Source organism: Talpa occidentalis, unplaced genomic scaffold, assembly GCF_014898055.3.
Source record: "Talpa occidentalis isolate TD23 unplaced genomic scaffold, MPIMG_talOcc4v2.1 talOcc4.14, whole genome shotgun sequence".
Classification (NCBI taxonomy): Eukaryota; Metazoa; Chordata; class Mammalia; order Eulipotyphla; family Talpidae; genus Talpa; species Talpa occidentalis.
In genome coordinates, this window is record NW_023601433.1 from 1,503,071 (window position 1) to 1,526,769 (window position 23,699).

General features: G+C 63.2%; 2 protein-coding genes across 4 annotated transcripts; one reads left to right on the plus strand and one right to left on the minus strand.

Annotated features, from left to right (window-relative positions):
- The first annotated feature begins 14,139 nt into the window (after positions 1-14,139).
- Positions 14,140-17,185, plus strand: RAMAC (RNA guanine-7 methyltransferase activating subunit). Of its 3 annotated transcripts, XM_037511426.2 has the most exons (5): positions 14,140-14,180; positions 14,451-14,496; positions 14,867-14,935; positions 15,388-15,569; positions 16,666-17,185. In XM_037511426.2, exons 4-5 carry the CDS (start codon positions 15,397-15,399, stop codon positions 16,847-16,849), a joined length of 357 nt encoding a protein of 118 aa, XP_037367323.1. In that variant the 5' UTR covers positions 14,140-14,180; positions 14,451-14,496; positions 14,867-14,935; positions 15,388-15,396; the 3' UTR covers positions 16,850-17,185. The 3 variants fall into 3 exon arrangements, with proteins under 3 accessions (XP_037367323.1, XP_054550694.1, XP_054550693.1); XM_054694719.1 differs by lacking the exons at positions 14,451-14,496; positions 14,867-14,935 and having other exon boundaries at positions 14,160-14,180; XM_054694718.1 differs by lacking the exons at positions 14,140-14,180; positions 14,867-14,935 and having other exon boundaries at positions 14,400-14,496.
- Positions 17,186-17,593: 408 nt separating this feature from the next.
- CUNH15orf40 (chromosome unknown C15orf40 homolog) lies at positions 17,594-23,371 on the minus strand. Its single transcript, XM_037511387.2, has 4 exons — positions 23,258-23,371; positions 23,053-23,176; positions 22,150-22,277; positions 17,594-21,358 (listed from the first exon to the last, which is right to left on the minus strand). The coding sequence occupies exons 1-4, from the start codon at positions 23,369-23,371 to the stop codon at positions 21,263-21,265; spliced, it is 462 nt and encodes a 153-aa protein (XP_037367284.1). The 3' UTR covers positions 17,594-21,262.
- Positions 23,372-23,699: the final 328 nt, after the last annotated feature.

Genomic DNA, 23,699 nt, shown 5'->3' on the forward strand with positions numbered 1-23,699 from the left:
CGTCACCTGCTGACCCCTTCCGGGCTGCGCTCAGCACTGCGGTTGGCAGTGCCCCCGACACTGGCCCATCTGGCGGCTTCATGCTCCAGGAGCTCCCTCCCCATGTCCCTGGCGTGTGCCCGAGGCCCTTCCCTGTGTGCCGTGCTGTCCAGCGCCCTTCCCCCCAAACCCCCCCAGGGATAGCCCTCCTCCCCAAAGCAGGCCTGGGCAGGGTCTGCTCGCAGCCTGGGGGGTGGTCCCCGGCAGATCCCTGGCGCAGGTGCTCGCTACTGGCCTTCGGCCACTTCCTAGTGGAAGCGCTTCCCACCCCAGCGCACTGGAGTCTGCTCCCTTCTCCCACCACAGCTGGCGCTCTCCCAGACATCTGTGCACGCTCTGGGGTCTGGGGTCGGGCCTTTGGCTCCTCCCTGCGCCTCCTGTGCCTGTCACTGCCTGAAGGTCCTTCGTAAATGTTTATTGAATGACTGAATGAGCGAACGGACCAGACCACAGACACGCAAACGGACGGGTCTGTCAGCACAGGAGAGCCCGTTCAGGCCAAACTGATCAGAACCTGGTCCTGCACACTCTCCATAGGAGCCGAGTGGCAGTGGGGTGGGGTCTGGCCGGTCCTGGAGGGCCTGCTCTGCTGGGCCCAAGCCTGGCTGGGGGCTTCCTGGCTCCACGGGTGGAGAGGGCACACCCACGTCGCCCTGGGAAGATGCAGCAGGCGAACGGGCGAGGCCGGTGAATCACTGGGCACACAGCAGCAGGGACAGGCGTGCGCCTGCCAGTCGCATGAGGCTGGGTGCCCGTGAGGAGCCGGGTGTGGCCCTGGGCGAGGAGGGAAGGGCAGATCAGACAGGATCGGGAAGAGCTGCCCTCCCCTCCCCGCGTGGGGCTGCACCAGCGGGGAGTGGCCTCCCCCTCCCTCCACCGCTCCAGGCCCAGGCCCCGGCCAGCCTCTGAGGGTTCCCAGACACCCGGAGCCTGTCTCGGCACCGCCCGTCCCTATTGGCAGTATTTCATCATCTGGGAGTTCCCCCCAGAGGGGCCGCGTCACCCCCTCTCCGCCTCCCCCCCATCGCAGCCAATATGGTGCCCTTTCCTGAGGGAAATCCGCCATCAGCAGCATCTGGGCCCGTCGTCAAGGCAGGTGGTGGTGAAGGCTCTGCCTTCGTGAGGGGAGAAGGCCGCGCTGGCTGCAGGCGCGCAGGGGAGCGGAGATGTGAGTTAGAGGGACGGAGGGGCCAGGCCGGGGAGGCAGGACCCTGGGGGGAGCAGGGGGGAGTTGAGGGGACTCTGTCCTGGTGGGCGCCGCTGTCTAAAGGAGGCAGCGGGAAGGACGCTTGCTGCCCGCGAGAGCGCGTGTGCGCAGGCGGGGTGGGAGCCCAGCCCCAGAGGCCCCTGGTGGCGTGGAGCCGGGACCCCGGAGACAGGTAGATACTGAGCCGGGTCAGCAGGCAGGACGCCCCGCCCCGCCCCGCCCCGCCCCGAGGCCGGGAAGGCCAGACCCCGAGGGCAGCGCTCGCTGGGACACTCGCGGCGCTATCCGTGTGGGCTGCAGAGGCCAACGGGCTGCGTGAGGGGCATGAGCCCGGCAGGTCAGGCCAGGGGCTCCGCGCACCGGCTCCTCCTCTCCGGCCTCCCGCCACTGGGCCTCAGCGCCCGTCAGCGTCCTGCTCCTCAGCCCTGCAGGCGCAGCTCCTGGGCCACCAGCAGCCCCGGGCAGGGAAAGGCAGGGATGGCTGAGCGCCCTGTACCAGGAGGGAAGCCGGAGCTCCAGGAAGGGAAGGACAGGCAGAGGGGGACACGCTGCCCCGCGGGCCTCAGTGGCCACAGCCGCAACGTCTGAGCCACGGACTGAAGTGCCGTGGGCACAGGTCACCGGGGGAGGGGGCGCGGAGCACCCCAGAGGCCACGCTGACTCGAGTGGGGAGGAGACAGCGAGTGGGCATCCAGCGGGAGCTGGAGCCGGCACCCCACACCCCTCTCTCCGAGCAGGTTGGTCCTAGCGGCTTAATGACTTGCTTCTAAAGAACCCGGCGTGGAAAGGAAAAACAGCAACTTTTTGGTGGAAAACCTGGCAGAGCCTGCCATGCCCAGCAGCCCCGGCTGGACCGTGGGGATGCGCCAGGCTGTGGGCACAGACCCCGGGAGGCTCTGCGGCGGGGCGGTGCCTCCTCCCCAAGCCCACAGTCTGAGAAATCATGAGAAACACACCGAGCCACCTTGAAGAATATTCTACAAACGCCCAACCTGTGCCCCTCCCGGCCACCAGGGCGTGAAACCCACGGGGAGCTCAAGAAGGGCACCACCGGGGAGGGCACTGCACCTGGGGGGGACCCCCGGTGCGGGTGGCGCAGCCGGGTCGCATGTGGGGGTGCTGGGAGGGCATCTGGAGCCTCTCATGCCCTTGGCGAGTTTTCTGTTCGTCTAAAACTGCCCTACGGTAGAAGTCGATGAGAAGAGGAAGGAGCCCTGGGGGTCTCCTGCGCACACGTCAGACAGGCCAGCGCGGGGGCCGGCAGTGACCCGCGAGTGACCACAAGCCACTCCAGAGGGCGCCTGCACCGCTGTCCCCACGGCCCAGCTCTCGGTCGCCGCCCACTGGGGCCGCGCTCAGGGAGGCCACGCGCCGAGGGAACAAAGGTCCTCCGCAGAAATGAAAGGGAAGCCGCACAAAGCTCTCCCCGTCACCTGCGCAGCATCCGGACGTTTCCGTCTGTTCTATTTTTGAAGGCGGCGCTGCCCACGACCACCCGGGCGACTCGAGCCTGGCACCGCTCTACTTTTTTCTTTGTGTGGCAGAATTAGGCTCGCCGCGTCAGGATTTCTGCTGCTGGGTGCGGGGATTTCGAGCATTTTCCCTTCTGGCCATGAAAGGTCTGTGCTCCCGGCTGCATCGGACACGAAGGCCTTCCAGCCAGCCACCGAACGGCCGCCCGCGGGCCCGCAGCAGCCCGCCCGCCCTGAGGCCTGTGCAGGGACGCCGAGAGCGTTTATTCTTCCCACAAACCTGGCGCTCCCTCCGCCGTGCCTGGGGCCGTGTCGGGGGTGAGGTGACATCAGGGCGACAGAAACGTGGCGCACAGGAGGGTGGGGGGATCGGTCAGACGCCCCTCGAACGTGCCCCTGTCAACCGGCCTGGGTGGGCCAGAGGCGCCTCCTCTAGGCGGCGGGGCGCGGCGGGGCCTCCCGCGGGGACACGCAGGTGCAGACGGAAGAGCAAGGAGGTGTCCGCCGGGGGGGCGGCGGCCCCAGGCCAGGAGGCCGTGCGAAGGCCGCGGTGGGCCGGAGCCGGAGAGCCCGCGGGCGGGGCGGTCAGGGGGTCAGCACGCAGGGAGGTCAGCCAGGCCGTGGTGAGGGGCGGGACCGGCCTGTGAAGGCCTGAGGATCTGGGCTCGCTCCAGAGGCCCCGGGACCCCAGCCTAGCGGCGGGGAGAGCCGCTGCGGCGCCCCCGCGGAAGCGCTCCTGGGAGCGGCCGGCCGGGGACCGTGACGCCATGGCGCCCGGGCAAGGGGCTCTCACGGGAGCCGGGCGGCGGACAGAGGGAGGGAAGGGGCTAGAGGCGGAGGCCGGCGTCGCGTGCACCGCGGGGCCTGGGCGGACTGGCCGGGCGCGGCCCCGGAGGTCACAGCCGGGCAGTCTCCGCGGCGCGGCGGTGCCGTGTGGTTGTCTGACGCCGTTACTGCAGCTGAGCAGACCTGGAGGGCAGGTGCCGTGTGCCCTGCTGGGGTGGCAGAAAGCGCTGGGCACAAGCCCAGAAGGGGGGCCTTGCTTGGCCGAAACCCTTGTCTCAGACCCCGGCCCCAGTCTCTGCCCCTCCGGGCCTCCTGCCCACGCTGCCAGGTGCGTTCTGATGACCCCCGTCCACCAGGCCCGGGGTCGGGTCCAAGATCCTTCATGTGCCCGAGGCCTCCACCCGTGCCGACCCCCATCTCGCCCCTGTCGCCCCCACACGGGCGCTCCCTGCCCTCCCCTCACGGCCTTGACCGCGCAGTGACTCGGGCTCTGCGGGGAATGAGGAACCCGAGGCGCCCGCGGGGCCTGCGCAGGGGCAGGAGGAGTGGCTCTAAGGCCGGCCACCCTTGGGGGGCTGAGCTCTGTGGGCCAGTGGCATCTGGCCGGCGGGCAGGGGACACGCCCGGGGGCACCTGGAAGAGCTGGGAAGGGCTGGCTTGGACGGGGGCCGGGGTCAGGGCCAGAGCCGGGGGCCGGGAGCGCGAGACGGAGGAGGAGGGCCCGGGTTCCCACTTGGAGACGCAGGGCAGATGGCGAGCCTGCCCAGGGCTTGGGCCCCGGGTGGCAGCATGGCCGGGCAGGAGGAGGGGAGGCGCGTGGGCCCGCGGAGAGGCTGGGCCGGAGCGCGACAGGGCAGGCGGCAGTGCCAGGCGGGCGGGCGCAGCGAGAGGGCGGAGCACAGGCAGCCTGGGCCCCGGGAGCAGCCCCTGCCAGGTGCCCGCACCCCAGGGGCTGGATGGGCCGAGTGTCGGACCAAGTGTCTTTCTTTTAACGACGCGACTACCTGAAAACTGAAAGCAGAGCATAAACACACGAAGCCCTGCGCAGCGGGAACAGTGGGTTTGCAATCCACGTCAGCGCCCAAATATTGACTGATGCCTACGGCGCGCCAGACTGGCCAGATGGCTGCTGTGGGCACCTGCCAGACACAGCCAGCCGCCTCCCGCGGGAGTGCCGCCCCGCCCGCCACCCCCTCCACCCCTGTCTATCCCCTCCCCCGCCCCCCTGCCCCCCACCCCCGCCTGCCTGGGCTCCCAGCAGGGCCCCTGTGCACCGCCAGCCACCGCCCCCCAGCCTTCCTCCCTGAGCCCCAGGAGATGGCACGGCTCCCAGGCTGGCCCAGCCCTCAGGCTCCCTCTGGGCAGAGCAGCCTGATCTGGCAGTTGACCCAGAAACGCCTTTTTCTGGCCATTTCCAACCACCTCTTCCACAGCTGGCCCCTCGGGGTCTCCAGAAGTTTCCTTCCTGCTACTTTGGAGTTGTGGCGGGACAGTTAGTGTGAAGGACTTTGGATCAAGTCAATACCTCGCTGCTCCGTCAAAGCAGAGCCACGTGAGGGTCCTGGGAGACGCAGGGTCCCCCTGCTGCCTGCACAGGGTCCCCCTGCTGCCTGCACCAGGGGTGGGGGGCAGGGCAGAGCTCCCTAGCGGGCCCGCCAAGGCACCCGCTCTCTGTCCACATGGCCTGCTGGCCCCGTCTGATCTCATGGAAATGTCTCCCCCCTCGGAGTCCTGTCCCTTCACCTGCCAGGCCCCGGGCTCTCCAGCCCTGAGCCAGCTCCTGGGCCCTTGGGGCAGCTCGGGGCAGCTTCCTGAGGAGGCTGCTCGGCTTGTGCTTTACCCCAGGAGGCCCCGAGCACCAGCACCACCCACCTGCCTCTTCTAGGACCCCCTCTGGGAAGGAGGGGGAGGCTGGCCACAAGGGAGATACGTTCAGGGCCAGAGGCCGAGCCCCAGGGTGAGCGAGCACAGGAGGACGGGACCAGCCAGCCAAAGGCAGGACAGGAAACAGGCACCGGAGGAGGAGCCCCCAGGACGCCCCCTGCCCCGTGGGTCTCAGGCCACTAGCCGGGTGTGGGTGGGGGTCTGCCTGCCTGGCGGTGCGGGGAGAGGGAAGCACAGTCCGTTAGCCGTGGGCGCCTGGCTGCTGGGCTGTGCGGGCCCAGGCTCCTCCGACATAGGTGGGGCCTGCAGCTCCAGCCCCTGGCGCCCCAGGACGCCCGCAGCCCCTCCCGCACAGGCGGCCCCTCCGCCCCCAGCGCCACACGCAGGCCTGCTCCCGCCCAGGCCCACCCAGTTGGTCCAGCTTCTGGCTCCCTGGCCCCTGGCTTGGGTCCCCATGGCTAAGGGGTGACAGTGAGTCCTGATTTAGAAACCAAGAGCCTGGGGGCACCGGTCAGGCACTTGCAGGGACGGACAGACAACAGGCAACGTCACCTTCTCCGGACGCCCCGGGGGCCGCCCTGTGGAAAGAAGCCGGGAAGGGTCACCCTCCAATTCGAGGCGTCTACAGGGAGACACTGGACACCGCGGTGCCCCCGAGGTGAAATTCCACCCGCCCTTCTGCCGCCAGCCACCCGCGGGCCTGAGGCCCACCCCAGGCGGCTCTCTCCTGCAGCGGGACCGTCACTTCTCCACGAGGACGGGGCCTCTGGATCGCGGGCGCTCGCCGCAGGAAGGGGCTGCCGACGCCCGCAGCCGCTGGGGGGTGGGCTGCCAGGCCAGGGTGCAGGCCTGTTGGGCACGCAGGGCCTGCAGAGCCCACAAGCGCCGGGACAGTCGGGGCCCAGCACCGTGACCATGACGGAGGCCACGGGCGGGGGCTGCGTCCGAGCAAGGACCCTCGGCCTCTCACAGGCACGTCTGCCGGGGCCTGGGGGGCCAGGAGCCAAGGAGCTCTGGGCAGCAGGGGTCTGAGGGCCGGAGTGGCCTGCGATGAGGCCCCCCCGCGGGCTCTGCCAGACAGGCCTCCTCCCTCCCCAACGGGCCCCCTTCCCCGGAAACAGACCATGGGCCCCCGGGCTGTCAAGGCCCCTGAGCCCCCATCTCTCTGTCTCAACTCCAGGCCTCCTCCCCACAGCGGCTGGTGTGACCCCCGCCCCGCGGCTCCTTGGGGCCGCCTGGGCCCTGGTGCTCCCCGTGGGCGGGTGGGCGAGAGCGCACGCGGCCTCACAGCTCCTTGGGCGGGCTCAGGCCGTCTGGACGTCTGTAGCTCCCGTTTGACGAGAAGGGTCGACGAGCCTCCTCCCTGGCAGAGTTCAGCATCCAGCGCCCACCGGGCGGGTCAGGGCCAGGTCCAGGCCAGGGCAGCCGGCATGAGTCCAGGCCAGAGGCGGCGTCTGCCTCCGCGCAGCGTGGGATCCAGCGGCAGGAGCCCAGCCTCTGGCTTCTGGATGTGTCCGCGAGGCCTGGGCGCGCCCTCACGCCGCGGTGAGGGGGTCAGGACCTGGGTGCTGGCCCCTCCGCAGGGGCACAGGGCACACCCCTCCGCCCGGACAGGGGCTCCCGGGCCCTCCCCCAAGAACTTCCCCGGGGTGGCTCGAGATGGCGGCCGGCGCGGGAAGACGTGCGCTGAGGTGGCCGTGGCCTGCTCCGCCTCGATGCCCCTTCCAGCCCCGGCCGGCGCGGCGTCTCCAGCTGCAGTTCTCGCCGCGGGCAATGTAACTACAAGCTCAAGCAGAGTGCACCTGGAAGCGGCCCAGGTGTGAGTCGCCGCCTCTGCCGAGGCCAGGCCGGGCCCAGCGCGCCGCACTGACCAGCCACAGGCCTCAGAGCGCCGACCAGGCCGAGGCAGCAGTCCGCTCGCTGAACTTTTAATCATTAGCTTTGCCCCCAGTGCTTTCTCGGCCAAGGACTTGTCTGTGCTCTGGCCGGCGCCCTGGGGCCGGGTGAGCCAGCAGATGCAGGGCGTGGGGCGCCCCCTGTTCCCCCGGCTGCTGTTCTCTGCTCCAGGAGTAGAGCGAAGTGCAGAGGCTGAGTCTCAGCAGCCGCCTGAGCCCAGCAGACCCCAGGCCTGGCCGTCCCCCACCCCCCACCCCCTGCGAGGCAGAGGGCCCCTGGGGCCGGCGCTCCTCAGGGCCTGTCCTCCTTCAGCTCAGGCCTCGTTGCTCCAGCCTGAGAGGCCCAGTAACTACCATTTAATTTTAATTTTTTAAAGATTTATTTATTTCTACAAGAACTGGGGTACAGGCCAGAGATGCAGGAGGGGGAGAGAACTCACCAGAGACAGAACGGGGAGCAGAACAGTGAAATCCACTGCTGAGGGGAGCAGCGGGGAGCCAGGAGGGGTCTGCCACGCCATGCAGGGATCTCCCTGGCCGGCTGGGAATCAAACCCGCGCTGCAGAGGCTGTGGACAGCTTCACAGCGCCGCGCTCAACCCGCTGTGCCACGGGGAGGCCCGGCCCCCTCATTTCGACTGTCCTCTTGGGACCACAGCAGAGTGTTCCCTCAGAACCTCCCCTGCTCAGAACAGCCTGTCAGGGGCTTTTCTGGGGGGTGAGGATGAGAGGGAACTGCTGTCCTCGGAGCCCTGTCCCGGGCGCTGGAGAACCAGCTCTGCCGCTGCCGTTCAGGAACGCGCGTGGGCTGCAGAGCAGCAGCTGGGTCCCGCTGGGGGCTCCATCCTGCCCACCCTGCGCGAGCTCGAGCTCGGCCCCTCTGCAGAGGGGAGCCCTGGTAGGGAGAACGCTTTGCCCTGGGGGAGGAGGTGCCCGCCTGCCACGGGGAGTCAGAAGGTGGAACAAAAGCCAAAATCCACAGAGACAAGCATTTCCCCAGGCGAGCCGGGTGGGCAACTCACATCCCAACTATGATGCACGATGTTACCTGGGCCTGAGGGGCTGGGGGGTAGGTGGAGTTGAGCCCCGAGGGCTGCAGGAGGGAGACCTGAGCTCTTTCCCTGAAGAATATCCAAGCAGAAGGGCAGCCTCCCTCCCCACACCCCAGACTGCCCACAGATCCTGCTTCTGGGGCTCCACAAGCCAACACCCCACCCCCAGCCATCTCGGCTCACCCTGCGCCCATCTTTCTGCTCAGGTCTCTTCACTTTGACGCCTGCTGCTCCCGCTCCCCTTCACTTGACTCTTCAACTAGAAGTAATTATGCTCTGCACTTTCAAACTTCCGGCCCCGCGGGGGCCTCCCTGGTGGTTAAGTCTCAGCACTGTGAAGCTTCCGCAGCCACCACAGCCTGAGTGCGATCCCCAGCCAGGGAGCTACCCACATGGCGCGGCAGACCTCTCCTGTCTCACCCGCTGCTCCCCTCAGTTTCAGTCAGTCTGCCTGTTCCGCTCCCCACTCTGCCTCTGGTGGATCCTCTCACCCCACTCCCTACCTCTGGCCTGCGCCCCAGCTCTTGTATGCATAAGTAAATAAATCTTTAAAAAAAAATAATTCCACCCGCCGCGGCAGATAGCCCGCAACAGGCGCGGCACAAGCTGTGGAGTGAGAGGCAGGACAGCAGGGCCCGGGCGGCTCTGGGGACTGTCGAGTTCTACCTGAACCGAACCAAATACTCGCGGACGAAGCTTTGCATCTGGCTCTGGAAAATGAGCAAACGGACGAGGAGCGCCAAGGGGAAGCAGCTCCCGCTGCAGAGGCCAAGGCCGGCCTGGCGGCAGCTATTTCCCAAGAGCTACGGCTGCCAGGGGCTGGCTCAGGGTGAGTGGGCACAGGCAGAACCGGCTCCCCCCGCAGCCACGCCGCGCGGAGGGTGCAGGCCGTGTCTGGGTGGCGGGGAGGAGGCCCTGGGGTGGGACGGGGTGCGCCCGAGCGGGTGGAGTCCAGCATGAGGCCGGGTTCCTGCTGTGGGGATCTGGGGGGACACCGGCTCCGAGCGAGCCGGGGAGGCTGACACGCGGGTCAGGAGCGGGACGCGCTCATCCGGGCGCGCCAGGGGGGCTGCAGACGTGCACGCGGGGTTGCCCGCTCGGGGCTGGTAGCGGAGCCATCAGCGAGCCCACACGGCCGGCACGAGCAGGCCCCGCCCGCTCGCACTTAGGGCCGAGCAGGGGCCGGAGGGGAGCGGTGGCCGGGGCGAGGTCAGGGCGGCGGTGAGCGTGGGGCGGCCGTGCAGCCGTGAACCGAACGGGAGGTTTTGGAGACGCTGACTTTGGCCCCAGGTCAGGTTCTGGGGGGGCCGGGCGACGCGTCCCGGGCGGAAACCTGACCACGGACAGCTGGGCGTGCGTGTGCAGGTGTGGGGTGTCCTCCGCGGGGAAAGGCGATCTGAGCTCTCCCGAGCAGGACCGGGTGTCAGTTGTCTTGGGGCTGGAGAAACCGGGGTGGTTTACATGCAGGTGGGGGGAGCAGCCCCGGGGAGACACGGAAGCAGAGACACGAACACGTGGGGGAGCGTCCAGAAAGCAGGGCGCCGCCCGACAGGGGCAGCGAGGGCTGCCGGGGCGGGGGACCGACGGTGGCTATGGGGTGGGAAGCGGGGAACCAGCTGGAGCCTCAATTCATCTGTGGACGAGGAACAAAGTGAGAGAAGCAGGGCCGGCGGCGGGGCGAGACGCGCGAGAAGCCGGGGGTGGGGGGCTGCGACCGCTCTCGCCTCCCCGCCAGGGCTTTCTGCTCCTTAGCCGCTGGCGTGGAGGGGGCTTGGGCCCTGCACACAGTTTTAGGTGGGGCTCCGGGAGCCGCCCTTTCCAACGAGCCCACGGCGAGGCTGGCTCTGCCCAGCGCAGCACGGCCAGCACCGCCGCGGCCTCGCGCGTGGGGCGGCAGCAGAGGCAGGTCCGCGGCAGGGCAGGCCCGCAGCAAGCACCCGACTCACTCCTGCCACTTGCCAAGGCTCAGAAAACGCTCTGGCTCCCAAACTATGGTGATGGCTTCACGCAAGGAAATTCTGGAAAGTGACCTAGCGGGAAGGCGCTCGAGGGAGGCAGAGGGCGGGTGGACTCTGGACGGTCACACATTCCCAGAGGCCCTTTCTAGTGGGGCGCACGCTGGCCACGGCGGGGCAGGCCCGGGCGTGACGCAGCGGGGCGGGCGGGGCGGTGGCACCGAGGGTGGGAGAGGACGCCGACGACGGCCCTGCCAAGTGGAACAGAGACAGGCAGACACTGTGCCAGCAGAGCCCGAGTCTCTCCCACTAGATGCCAACGCCTGGGCCTTGACGTGTGAGACGTGGGGAGGAGAGAAAGTGCCTTTCGCCCAACCAGGCTTTGGAGCGGGCCGTCGCCCGGCCGACTCGGTCCGATTCACATCCCGGGGCCTGCACATCCCGGGGCCCGCTTGTCTGCAGCCCTCTGGGGCCTCTTCCCGGTTGGCAGCACACGCCGTGCCACTGGCAACACCGTCTGCAGCTCCCGGGCAGCCCGGGCAGAGGCCCTGGTGGGAGGAAGCTGCGGCGGGAGCTGGATCCCGTCATCCCTGACGAGAACAATCCGTGCGCTGAGCGCCACGGCGACGGGGACGGGCCTCTCGCCACCGCCCTGGAGATCGCGCGTCACTTGGGGACGCAGCATCGATGTCCCCGTCCCGCCAGCGCGCACACGCCATCCCCCTTCGCCCGCGCCGGCGCCCCCACCACGCGCAGCCTTGAAGCCTGGCGCTCGCCCTGTGGCGCAGAGCAGCGAGGCGAGGCCCCGTGCCGCGGAGGAGAAAGGCAGCCTTAGGGGACAGGGCTCTGTCCGGGTCAGGAGAACCGAGGGCAGCGCCGTCAGTTCTCAGGTCTTGCTTAGGGTCACGCGAGTTCTCCCTGGGCCCGGCGCTCCGGAGGACGCCCGCGGCCGGGCTGGGGCGGGGGCGAGCGGGGCGGGGAGGGGGCCTGACGGACACGACACAGGGATGGACGGGCTCGGGAGCCTGCACTTGCGCTCGCGCTCTGGGCACCGCTGTTCTGCCCCGGGCGGTTGAGGAGCCCCTCAGCTGTTCGCGCTGCTCTGGAAACGTGAGATGAGCCTCCCTCGCTGCCGCAGGGAATGGGTGTTAAAAATACATCAAGGAGGGCCTCGCTGGCGCGCGAGGGGTTGAGCGCCGCACTGTGAAGCTGTCCGCAGCCTCTGCAGCGCGAGTTTGATCCCCGGCAGCCAGGGAGCTGCTCACACCGCGGCGCCGCAGACCTCTCCTGTCTCCCCGCGGCTCCCCTCAGCAGTGGATTTCAGTCCATCTGCCTGTTGTGTCCCCCACTCTGTCTCTGGTGAGTCCTCTGCCCCCCTGCATCTCTGGCCTGTACCCCAGTTCTTATATGCATAAATAAGTAAATCTTAAAAAAAACCACATCAAGTAATTTGTATGCCGGCGATGGAAGGGAAAAGTGAGGGACCCCCCCTCATTAGACAGTGGGCCGAGATGAAAGCCACGCACGATGCACTCTGGCACGATGCACTCTGGCGGGGCCCCAAGGGACAGCTCGGTCCCGTCAGGCCCTGCCTTAAGCTCCTTCTTCAGAGCACGCCATGTCCGTGTATTTACACGTCAACTGTCCCCACTAACACGTAAGCGCACATCCGCAGGGCATTCGCCCTCCCTTGCCAGGGCTTTCAGGGCCTAGAACAACCCTGGCATCTAACAGGATTCACGAGGCACCTGCTTAAGCAATGAGAAATGTCCGTGCCACTCCTGCCACTCATCAATTTTGAGACCTTGGAGGAATCATTTCATCTCCTGGGGAGTTAAAAGAAAATAAAAGCATCAACTAGATAACCCCTTTCCACGCGCCACCAGTGACTTTACACGCCACCACTGTGACTTTACACACCTACGACACGAGGGGATAGACCAGTGAGGCGGTAATTGCAGCATTTCCCGTCTGCCCAGCGTCTTTCTAAAATCGTTTTTCTTTTTCTTTTTTTTTAATATTTAAAGAGCAGTTTTATTAGAAAAGGGAGAGGAGAGGAAAGACACTTGCATAGACGCCAGCGGGCAGGAAGAGCTGCCCCGAAAGGGACAGGTTTGCTGAGAGAGGCCTGCATGGCTGCAGGCGGGCGGCCTTGAGGAGAGGCGCGTCTGCTGAGGGAGGCCAGTGAGAAGTCCCGGCAGGTGCGGGCCACGGGCAGGCAGGAGCTGCTGCCTTGAGAGGGAGAGTTGGTGAAAGGAAGCACCTGCATAGCCGCAGGTGGGCAGACGGCGTGCTGCCCTAAAAGCCCGTTTTTGTTTAGAACAAGTACTACTCGGAGTCCTGCTCTCCAAAGGGGAAGCTAAAAGCTCCTTGTGCAGCTTCTCTGCAGCTGGGGCCCACGAGATGGACGTGCAGGACACTGCTCTTGACCGGGACCGTTAGGAGACAGGGAGGTGGCCGGGCAGCTGCAGCGGCCTCCGGGCTCTGCGAGGTCATGCAGGGGAAAAGCTGGGGCTGGGCGACAGCAGCGAGGCTGGTTCCTGGGGCTCCCGAGGTGGCAGCGGAGGGAAAAGGAGAAACACACTTCCTCGAGGAAAAAGACTTTTTGAAGGATCAGACTTGACCCCACTCCTGCTCGGCCAGTTTCCAACCAAGCTCATGACTAAGTCATTTAACCTTGGGCCTGTTTCATTCTTTTTTTTTAAATTTTTTTAAAAAAAGATTATTTATTTAGGGCCTCCCCGGTGGCGCAGCGGTTGAGCGCTGGGTGGTGAAGCTGCCCCTTCCTCTGCGGCGCCGGTTCGATCCCCGGCTGCTCCCCGGCCACCGGAGGAGGGTCCCCCATGGCGCGCAGACCTCTCCTGCCGCCCGCTGCTCCCCTCGGCAGTGTCCTTCGGTCCCTCTGCCTGCTCTGCTCCCCGCTCTGGCTCTGGTGAGTCCTCTCACCCCCCCCACCTCTGGCCTGCACCCCAGCGCTTGTATAAATAAATCAATCTTTTAAACAAACAAACAAAAAAATGGTCACAGGCCGAGCTGGACAGGGGCGGTGACCGATGGCCGCCGGAAGCCCGCGGGGTTTGCTGCTGCTCTGCGCCCCGCGGCCGGTCAAAGGGCGGCCTGAGGCCTCAGGCCTGCTCCGGAGGCCGCCGGGCGCGGGCAGCGGACACGGGGACCGGCCACCTCTGCGGCCTCGGCCGGCCGCGGGCATCCCCGTCCCGCAGAGCGCAGAGCGCGGCCGGCCGGCAGGGGCCTCCCTCCCGCCGCCCAGCAAGGGGTGCAGCCGCCCCGGGGCGGCGCGGGGGCGGGGGGCAGGGCCACGCTTGCGCCGACTGCCCCCCAAAAGTGAGTCCGAAGGGAAAATCCGGCCCTCGGCGGCGCGACACCCGCTACCTGGCAAGCGCCCTCCCGGCCCGTCCCCTCCCGCGGGGCCCGGCGGGCGGCGGCTCTGAGGCGTCACCGCCCGTCCCGCCCGGGGCGCCCCGCGGCGTCGAGGCGGCCCGCGAGCCCCCCGCCCCGACGCCCCGACCCGGGCGCGGGAAGCCGCTCGAGCCGCCGCGCGTCCCCCGGGCCGGTCGCTTCCGACGGACCCGGCCGTTCCCGGGGCGCCGCCGCCCCCCGCGCCCCCCGCCGCCCCCGCCCGGCCGCGCGCCCCGCCAGCGCCCCCTCGCCCAGCCCCGGGCGGCCTCGCGGCGTCCGCTCGCCCGGGCCGCCTCAGCGCGCAGGCGCGGGGGGGGGGCGGCTCCTCGGGCGCAGCGGCCGGAAGCAGCGGCCCGCGCGCGCCGCCCCCGCCAGACGCGCCGCCCCCGGCCGCGCCGCCGCGAGATCTCGCGAGGCCCCGCCCGCCCCGGAAGCGGAAGCGCGGCGGTGGAGGCGGCTCGTTGCCTTGGAGAGGTGGGCGGCGTGGGCCGCGGCGCGGGGCGCGGGCGGGCGTGGGCCGCGGGGCGCGCGTGTCCCCCGGTCCGGGCGCGCGGGCGGGCCGGGGCTGCAGACGGGCGCGGGGCCCGAGCGCCGCTGATCGCTGCTCCGCGGGCCTGCGGCGCCCGGTCCGCCCGGCTGCCTCGCCCCCGCCGGCCGGGAACGCGCCTCGGGAGGGGCCCCCGCGCGGAGCCGGCCCCGGCCCCGCCGCCTCGGGGGGCTCAGTGCTTGTTTTTCACCCCGCAGATCCGAGCGGCCTCACGCTTGACCGGCGCGGCCGCCGGAGCCCCGGGTGAGTGGCGCGGGGGCGGGAGCTGAGGCGTCCTCGTCCTCCGCGGTGCGGGTGCTCGGGTGCCGGCGGGCCTGGCGGGGGCGGCCGTCGCGAGGCGCTTGCCTGGTCCCGGGGTCCTCACTGCCCCTCTGTTAGGCCGGGGCGGCCGCAGGCCAGCTGACCCCTGCGGACGCGCGGGCCCGGCGTTCCTGAGCTGAGCTGGTGTCAAGCCTCACCTTGGACTTGAGCACTGGGGGTCGGGCCTGCGGCAGCCGCGGCTGAGTGAGGCGCAGAAGGGGGCAGCGTCCAGGTACCCCTTGATTCTGCCCAGTAGGCGTCACTGAATCAGCTCGGGGTGAGGGTAGCGTTGTAAGTATTTGCATGTTTTCAGGATTTGGAGGAAAGACAAACTAATGCAGAAGCCACCTTCCAGTGTCACCTCTTGGTCAAACACTGTATTGTAAGTCTAAGTAATCCCCGAAGAAGAATAATTGTAGGATGTCAGAGGAGAAAGATTGGGTTTTAAAGTTTTAGTAGAGTAGACACCGTCATAAAACAGATTTAAGGCGTCTGGGGCCTCCCTGCTGGCCTGGGGGTTACGTCTCGCCGCCATCACTGCTGCGGCCTGTGCTCCATCTCTGGCCAGGGAGCTACCCACAGGGCCCAGCAGACCTCTCCTCTCTCCCTGCTGCCCCCCTGTCTCTGGTGAATCCTCTCACCCCCTGCATCTCTGGCCTGCACCACGGTTCTTCTACACAAAAATAAGTAAATAAAATCTTTAAATCTCTTCAGTTTAGCAGTACACAAGGACGTTTGTGAATGTCCTGCCTAGAATTGTTTATTGGTTGTTCGTTATTTAATAAGACCGTTACTTTTTAAAATTCTAATAGAAACATGTTAAAAATTGTACAGAATTTCGGAATGACTGACGCTTCTGAAGCTGTTGCAAATTTTGAAGAAATGTTTGCCAGTAGGTACACAAAAGATGACCAAGAGTACCAGGACTACCTGAAACGCGCTGCCCAGTCTCACCCTCCCGTCGTTGAGGAGTGGAACAGCAAGGCTGGCGGGAACCAGAGAAACAGAGGCAACTGGTATGTGTCCCGCCAAGAGCAAGCGCAGGGCCGGCCTGGGGGGGCGCGTGGATCTGCTGGCCCATAAGGCCAGTGCGGGTGGGGCCAGTGTCTTGTGGTCTGTACCTTGTGTCCAGTAACTGCCTGACAGAGTAGGTGTCTGGTAAATACCTGCTTTAATGTTTTGTCCATGTTGTTGGATTTTGGGGGTTCCTGGATTTGGGGATTCCTTGGCCCTTTACCGTGATGTGAGAACTCACAACCATGTCTTTAGCAGGCATGGAAGCAAGTTTATTTGGAGGTGGAATAAAGGGACATACTCAGGGAGGTTCCTGGGCGGGCAGAGTCCTTGCAAGAACTGGACAGGAAGACAGGGTCTTAAGCCGGGTGAAGGAGTGGCTCATCTCCTTTCTGGGGTGCCCTTTGCAGGGCTCTCGGGGTGTTGGTTTATAAGTCCAGCAGCAGTTTCTAGGTCGCTCGCCGCCTGTTGTGCTCCCTGCTGTGCAGGTCAGGCAGGGGAGGCGTCTGAGTTGCCTCATGTCAGCCCTCTCCGCCGTCCCCTGGAGCAGGAGAGCATTGGGGGACCTGCTTTCTGGTCCAGAGACCTGCCAATTTCAAGGAATTGCCCCCCTTGGGTACTCCTTGCCCTCTAGCTTTGACACCTGCCTGTGGGTTGGGTGCTTTTCGCCCCACTGGGCTAGTCCTGGCTCTCCCCTGGCCTTGTCAGCTCTGGCAGGTGTTCCCGGGTCCTGGGATACAACCTTGTGTGAAATCCATAAAGAAAGGACTGTTTTGGCTTCAGGAAGACTTTTATAAGATGGAAGTTACTTCTGTTTAATATTTTGAAATAGAGGGATAAACTCCCGTGGGCTCCTGTGCAGCTTAGGAGGTCTCGGCTGGCTCAGAACGGCCCTGTGGGTGGGGTCAGTTACCTTAGCCCGCTGCCCTGGAGGTTGGATTCACCTGAGGAAAGTGCTGAGTGACTGGTGTTAGAACATTCTGCAGAGAGAAATGTCTTGTTTCTGGAATGTTCGATTGAGAAGTGAAATGCACCAGGGTAGATTTGTGGGGTGTGGTTTTTGAAGGGAAGTTTACAAATCTTTCTGTTTTGTTGTAGGTTGCAAGATAACAGACAGTTTAGAGGTGGGGATGGCAGACGGGGGTGGCCAAGTGACAATCGATCCAATCAGTGGCACGGACGGTCCTGGGGTAACAGCCCGCAGCCCAGACAAGAGCCTTACTACCCCCAGCAGTACGGACACCGCGGCCACAGCCAGCGGCCACCCTACGGTTACTACTGACACTGTCTCCGGCTTCTAGTAAAAGCATTTACTGTCAACACGACACGTCTGTGTGTGTCTTCTGTGGGTCACAGCCTCACGTCTGCCTTTAGAGAGTGGATTGTTAATGTTTTGGAACTTGAGACCAGGAAAGCCTTAGCCCTCCCTGAGCGATGTGGTGGTTGCTGGAACTCGGCCCTCGCTCTAGCAGGCTCCTGGCTCGCCTCTACCTCAGATCTGTCCGCCAGGCCACAGTGCTGTGACTCAGCGCGCTTCTTCCTTGTTTGCTGTGCAGGCGTTCTCATCGTTTTACACAGAAATAAAGATTTTCAAGTAGAAATTGCTTGCTTTCGCTTTGTTAGGTAAGGGTGTATTTCCACATCAGAGCCACCAGCCGCAGCCGCCCGGCTCCGCCCCCTGTGCTGTGCAGACACCCTCAGCAGAGCGGAAGGCAGCGGGTCTCCTGTTCTAAGGTGACTGTGCTCCTTTGTTGTCACCCCGTGGGGATGAGTCAGCTCCACAAGCATCCTGGAGGGTTCTGTAGGATAAAACTGCAAACCAAGGCAGGAGAGCTGCTGTTCCCCTACGGGGAAGGCCAGAGCAGAGTCATCGTGTGCAGCGCCCAGCCTGTCTCACACAGGTCAGAATCCACTTTGTACACGAGCTGAAATCTGCACCATTGCTCTCCTTCCCTCTCCCCGCACGCCTCACTGCCACGGTGCCCAGCGTGTGTTGGCTTTGCAGTGCTACACACACACACACACACACACACACACACACACACACACACACACACACACACACTCTCTCTCTCTCTCTCTCTCTCTCTCTCTCACCTCCAGACTGCTGCTTTCTCCTCTAAGTTCAGCGACGCTGCCCCCCTCTCAGAGTGATGGCTGTTTCACATCATTTTAGTGGATCTTTACAGTGGGTTTAATGAAATAGAATACAAGATGGAGCAATTTCTCTGGTTTTGGCTGTTGGTCCATTCTTTAGTGTGCTGAGGTGAGCTTCTGTCCATGCTAGCTGAAGAGAAATTCTTTGGCTTAACATTAAGAGTAAAGTTACATTAAAATTAAAATGAGAGAGTGACCAGTTTCATCCAAGTCAAGGACCTGAAAGGCATTTTCCTAAACCCGCCTTCGGTCTCGGCTGACTCCCTGCTCCAGACCTGCCCCCTCCTGAACAGCTGTCCTGCCAGGTGACGCCTGCTGATGTTGACTAGAGGCTCTAGTCAACCCACCGTCATGTCACTTGTGTAAGCAGCACTAACAACAGGTGTTTCTCGCACCCCCTGGCCGCAGGCAGCTGTGTAGGTGAGTCTTGACAGCAGGGATATTTAGCCCAGAGTCGAGGTGGCTTGACTATGCCTGGGGGCCTCTCAGCTGACAGAGTGAAGGCCCTGACCGGCAGGGACAGCAGCAGGGCCCTCTGCGTGCGGCTGTTGATGCTAATTAGGGCGCCCCTTGGGCACGTGGGCAGAGGCAGAGCAGGTGATGCCTCTCAGCTCAGAGGAAAGGTGACTGCCAGCAGTGCTTGACCACCTGGGGCACACGTGGCCTAAGTGGCAGCCCTGCTTGAAAAGGCGATAGAGGCCCCTGCGGACACAGCTATTTCTACGTGGCCCCCTCCGCCAACAGCACACATGGTCAGGCTGCCTCCCGGGCGCGAGAAGCCAGCAGGAAGGACTACGTGTGGTTTCCGCTTCACGTGGGAGATAGAAAATAAAATATTCTTCAGGATAATTAAGAAATGCCAGGTGGGGGCCTCCCCTGATGGTGCAGTGGTTGAGTGCTGGGCTGCGAAGCTGCCCGCAGCCTCTGCAGCGCCGGTTCGATCCTCGGCCACCAGCGAGGGTCCCACATGGCGCGCAGACCTCTCCTGCCACCCGCTGCTCCCCCCAGCAGTGGACTTTGGTCCTTCTTCCTGCTCTGGCTCTGGTGAATTCTCTCACCCTCCCACGCTTCTGACTGTACCCAGTGCTTGTATAAATAAATAAATCTATCTTTAAAAAAAAAAAAAAAAGTGGAATTCATCCCACCAGCGTGTGGAACAGCACGCGCGTTGGGCGGGACGCTGCGTGTAGGCCTGTTGGTACCAGGTGTGTGGCCTTGAGAAAGTGCCTGTAACTGAGCTTATTTAAGTGCACCGTAGCGATGGGGCTAGTACCCATCTGACATGAGGTGGGGCAGGATGGGAGAGCTACAGATCTGTGTCCTGTGAACATGTGAATTGGCAAAAGGAGAGGAAGTTGTACCCTTAGAAAATAAACACTTCACATATGGAAGAAAGTTGATGTAAAAGTTAAGCTGAAATTTCGAGCACAGGCTGTTTGGAAATTGGCCTCAGTTGTAAAATGGTGCTTTTAACTCCCTAAAGTCTGAATGAGGTAACGCTGGTGTGATTGCCAAGGCCCAGCTCCTTTCCTTTGTTTTCTTTCCTCTTTTAAACATCTCCTTCAGAGTAAGTGTGCAGAGTAAGTGCAGTGAAAGGGGCGGATAGCCTCACTCAGCCACCCGGCCTGTTCCATGTGCTTCGCTGCTTCCACACCCACACAGATGTCCAGAAATGTCATGTTCATAAACTCATTTTACCAAACATGTGTACTTCACACACACATATACGTGTTCGAGTGGCAGAGCAGACCCCACCTGAGGTCAGTGGGACGGGTTAGAAACTAGCGATTGGAGTTCAATAACCTACAGCATGGACTTGGCATCTGTAAATAGGCACATGGGCTTTGTGCCCCTCCTGCCCCTACCCACAGCACCGCATTCCTCGTCATGTGTTTCCTCACAGGTAGAGCTGTCGTGTCACGAGTAGAATTGCTAGATTAAAACAGCTATTTTGAAATTTTCACAAATGTCACATTGTCTTAAAAAAAAAAAGGGGGGTCCTTTGTGATGTCCACGAGCTGCTGAATCACCCCCAGGTAAAGCCTGCCTCCAGGCTCCAGGGATGCGAGCAAAAAAAATCCCTCCCTGATGGAGTTGGGTTTCTGCTACTTGTCAGGGAAAGCGACCCAGGGGCCAGGGGTCCCTGTGAACACAGTATGCCCTGGAGCTCACGCTGGACAGTGCCAAGGGGCAGGGAAAGCTCCCGAGCCAAGGCCATGGGCAAACAACAGCTCTTGAGAGCAGATGACTGGGAGGCACAATGTGACCTCAGGGCCACCACCCCATTCAGGGCACAGCTGTACCAGGTGAGTGGTTTCAACTCTCTTTTTTTAAAAATTTATTTATTTATACGTACAAGAGCCGGGGCAGGCCAGAGATGCAGGGGGTGAGAGGATTCACCAGAGACAGAGTGGGGAACAGAACAGGCGAGTCCACTGAAATCCACTGCCAAGGGGAGCAGCGGGTGAGACAGGAGAGGTCCGCCGCGCCATGTGGGCCACTCCCTGGCTGGACGGGGATCAGAATCACGCTGCAGAGGCCTCGGACCGCCCCATAGTGCGGCACCCAACCCCTTGCGCCACCAGGGAGGCCCAGTTCCAACTCTTCTACCATCAAGAATCTTTTTGTTGCTGGTCCTTCCTGTGGGTTTTGTCTACCAACACATGTTTCATGTACTAGGCAAAGCACACAACTGTGCAAGTCAGCTCCTGAGGCAGGCAAAGGCATTAACCTTACCAAATTACCATAACTTGCACTGAATATTTAAAAACAATTTATTAGCCTTGAAGCTTTAACGTAGATGATTCCTGACAGGCTTTCACAAATACTGAAAAGAGCCTCCAGGTCTTCTTCTTTCAAGGCTCTTTGGAGACTCATAAAAACTAGAAAACTAGCAGGTTTGATGACTGCAGTTCCCATCCAAGGATACCATTTCTCAAAAGAAAACATAAAATCACAAATCTTGATTGTTATGTATTTTCTCATAAACTGTTCAACAGTTTTATAAAGATGCAGGAAACAATTCTGCATTTAGGTGAGCATTTTGAAAAATAAAGACGACCACAGCAGTGTGCCGGGTCTTCCACGGCCACTTATAAGGCAGAGAAGACAAGCGCGAGGGCCAGGGGTGTCGCTTTATAATCAGGGCGAACACCCACTGAGGAGGCACCGGCTCTTGCAGACATGACCCTGAGTGATTTGCTCAACTTCCAGAAACCAGGAGCCTCTTTACCAAACCAAAGGGGCGAAATAAGGTGTTCGTGAGCACCCCTTCAGGCTTCTGTTACTTTGTAGTGCGGCGAAGCCCGACTAATGCACCCAAGACGCTCGGGGCTCAGAGGTTTTGGAACCTATATTTATGTAATGTACAACACCTTTACAAGTCCTTTTCTTATTTAAATGTACATATTTCCCCCATGTTCTTCTGTACATTTAAATATATCTCCCCCCCAAAAAATAAATATATCTTCCTGTTTAACAGCTCTTCATTCTTAGCAATAATACGGCTTCTCCAGGATGTATTTTTCATCTCTCGCTTTTATTCTTTTTCAACTTGCTTTTGCAACTTCTCCAAGATCTCTTCCGGAGTTGTGGAGGCCAAAAGCTTCACCACTTTTTCACGAGATTTGCCACCCTGGACCAAGATGAAAGAGGCATGGCAGGATAACACACTATGCTTTCTAATGCTGTCAGAGCCTCACTGGTAGCTCCTGCAGCTGTGCTCGCAACCCCACACTGGAAACCCGTGGTATTAATGACTTCATGTGAGCCTTTCTTCCTAAAATCACCTTTCTGGGAACATTTGTAACCTGGGGCCTCAGTAATGGAGATGACACAGTAGGGACCACCTGAGGGTTTCTGTTCAGTAAAGAACTGAAGATCTGAGTCAGCTAAGTCTGAAGCAGGTACAGGAAAATATTCAGAAAGGAGAAAATGCTAGAAATGTGGCCACTAAAGAACAAGGACAGCAGGACCATCTGCAGGAGACCTGAAACAGGAATACGTGCTAAATAGGAAGAAGTCAGATTTTAGTGATTAAATGAATATGAGGATTAAAATTTATTTTGCGATTATTTGGAAAACAAAAAGCAATTGCTGTGCACTAAAGATACCTAAAGAGAGGGCCTCCCTGGTGGCTCAAGGGGTTGAGCACTGCACTATGAAGCAATCCACAGCCTCTGCAGCATGAGTTCGATCCCTGGCTAGCCAGGGAGCAACCCACATGGCGCAGCAGACCTCTCCTGTCTCTCCCGTTGCTCCCCTCAGCAGTGTGCTTCGGTCAGTCTGCCTGTTCTGTTCCCCACTCTGTCTCTGCTGGATCTTCTCACTCCTCGCATCTCTGGCCTGTGCCCCAGCTCTTGTATGCATAAATAAATCAATCTTTTTTTTTTTTTTTAAAAAAAAGATATTTAAAGAGACACCTACCTTATCCAAAACCACATCACTCTTCCTGAGTTCTAAGACCTTGGACAGGTAGCGGCAGAGCTCAGCATTAGCCTCTCCCTCGGATGGCGGGGCTGCGATGGCCACGCCCACGGCCTCAGCTGTCACATCTGCAATGAAGACAGAGGATTTAACCTCAAGGGGTTCTTTTTCTTCTTGAGTCAGGGTGTTTTCTAAAAGAGCTTGCATTTTCCTGAGACGTATGTTTTCAATTAACACCTGTTTAACTGTGGACAGAAGTAATCACACCATACATCTGCCCCTGCCAGTGCAGAAAAAAAATCCAGGGAGGAAAGCATTTGTGCATTCTCCCCTGCTGACTGGGCAGCATCCCGGACAGGTAAATTGAGACTGAGGAGGATGCCCGTGCCCCAGGATGCTGTGGGGGCCGCGAGGGAGGCGGCCGCACAGGTGGCCGGGTCTGCTGTCGGGAGCCCCAGACCAGACCCTCTCGGGTGACGGGCCTCCCCGCGCTCCCGCGACGCCGGGCTCACAAGCGTCTGCACACACGGGGAAGCACCGACTGCGAGGGCGGAAAAAACACGTTCCACGGGTTTTATCCCAACCGCTGGCGCTATAAAGACCATCATTTTCCATTTGAAAAACGAGGAAACGAGAGCCTGAGAAGTGCCCCGGGTCGGCGGCAGAAAGTGACGATGCGATTCGCAGCGGAGTCCAAGCGCGGCTCCGAGACCCGGGCGCGGCCCGGCCGGCCCCGGGGTCCCGCCCTCCCTCCGCGGACCCCGCCGTGGCGCGGGGCCGAGCGGCCGCGCTTCTGGGGCTTCCCCGGAGACTCGGTCTACGAGGGGCCGGGCGGGACGACGCGGGGGCCCCGGACCCCGGACCCGCCGGGCGAGGGACCCGGCGCGCCGCCCGCGCCCGCACCTGTCACGGCGTTGCGCCGGGAGCCCGGCTTGGCGTGGACGGCGATGGTCACGCGGCCTCCGGCATCGACGGCCACGGGCCCGGCGGGGGGACGCGGCGCCGGCGCCTCGCTCCGGCCTGTGCCCTGAAACGACAACCACCCTCAGAGGCCGCCCTCAGAGGCCGCCCGCGCCCCGCGCCGCCCGCGCCCCGCCTCGCCACTGGCCTTGCTCGCCGCGCCCGCCTTCTTCGGCATCGCGGCGGCCGAAGGGAGGCGGCCGGAGAACCGAGCGCCCCGCCCGGCCTCGAGCTGCCGCAGCCGGCCCCCGAGCCGCCACATGCCCGCCAGGCGGGCGCCGGCGCCGGAAGCGCCCTCCGCGCCTGCGCAGGAGCCTCGCCCTTCCGGCAGGCGCTTGCCTGGCGACGGAAGCGCACTTTGCGCCTGCGCACGCCGCGTCCGGGCGCCGCTCCCGCCCGCGGGCGCCCCCGCCTGGCCCACGGCCGCGGCCTGCGGGGCGGCGGGGCGCTCGGGCCGCGGCGGGACCCGCGCCGCCGGGCGGGTCGTGGGTGCAGTCGGCGCGCGAGGGCCGGGCGGGGGCTGGGGCCCGCGGGGTGGCCGCGGCGTCGTCAGCCCGTGCCTGCTCGGGCCCGCCTCCGACGCCGGCTCC

Coding starts and splice junctions, on each gene's coding strand:
- CUNH15orf40 (XM_037511387.2), bottom strand. CDS start 23,371: ATGTGGCGGCTCGGGGGCCGGCTGCGGCAGCTCGAGGCCGGGCGGGGC. Junction 23,177..23,257: donor AGGCGGGCGCGGCGAGCAAG/GCCAGTGGCGAG, acceptor TTGTCGTTTCAG/GGCACAGGCCGGAGCGAGGC. Junction 22,278..23,052: donor CCGGCGCAACGCCGTGACAG/GTGCGGGCGCGG, acceptor TCTTCATTGCAG/ATGTGACAGCTGAGGCCGTG.
- RAMAC (XM_037511426.2), top strand. CDS start 15,397: ATGACTGACGCTTCTGAAGCTGTTGCAAATTTTGAAGAAATGTTTGCC. Junction 15,570..16,665: donor CAGAGAAACAGAGGCAACTG/GTATGTGTCCCG, acceptor GTTTTGTTGTAG/GTTGCAAGATAACAGACAGT.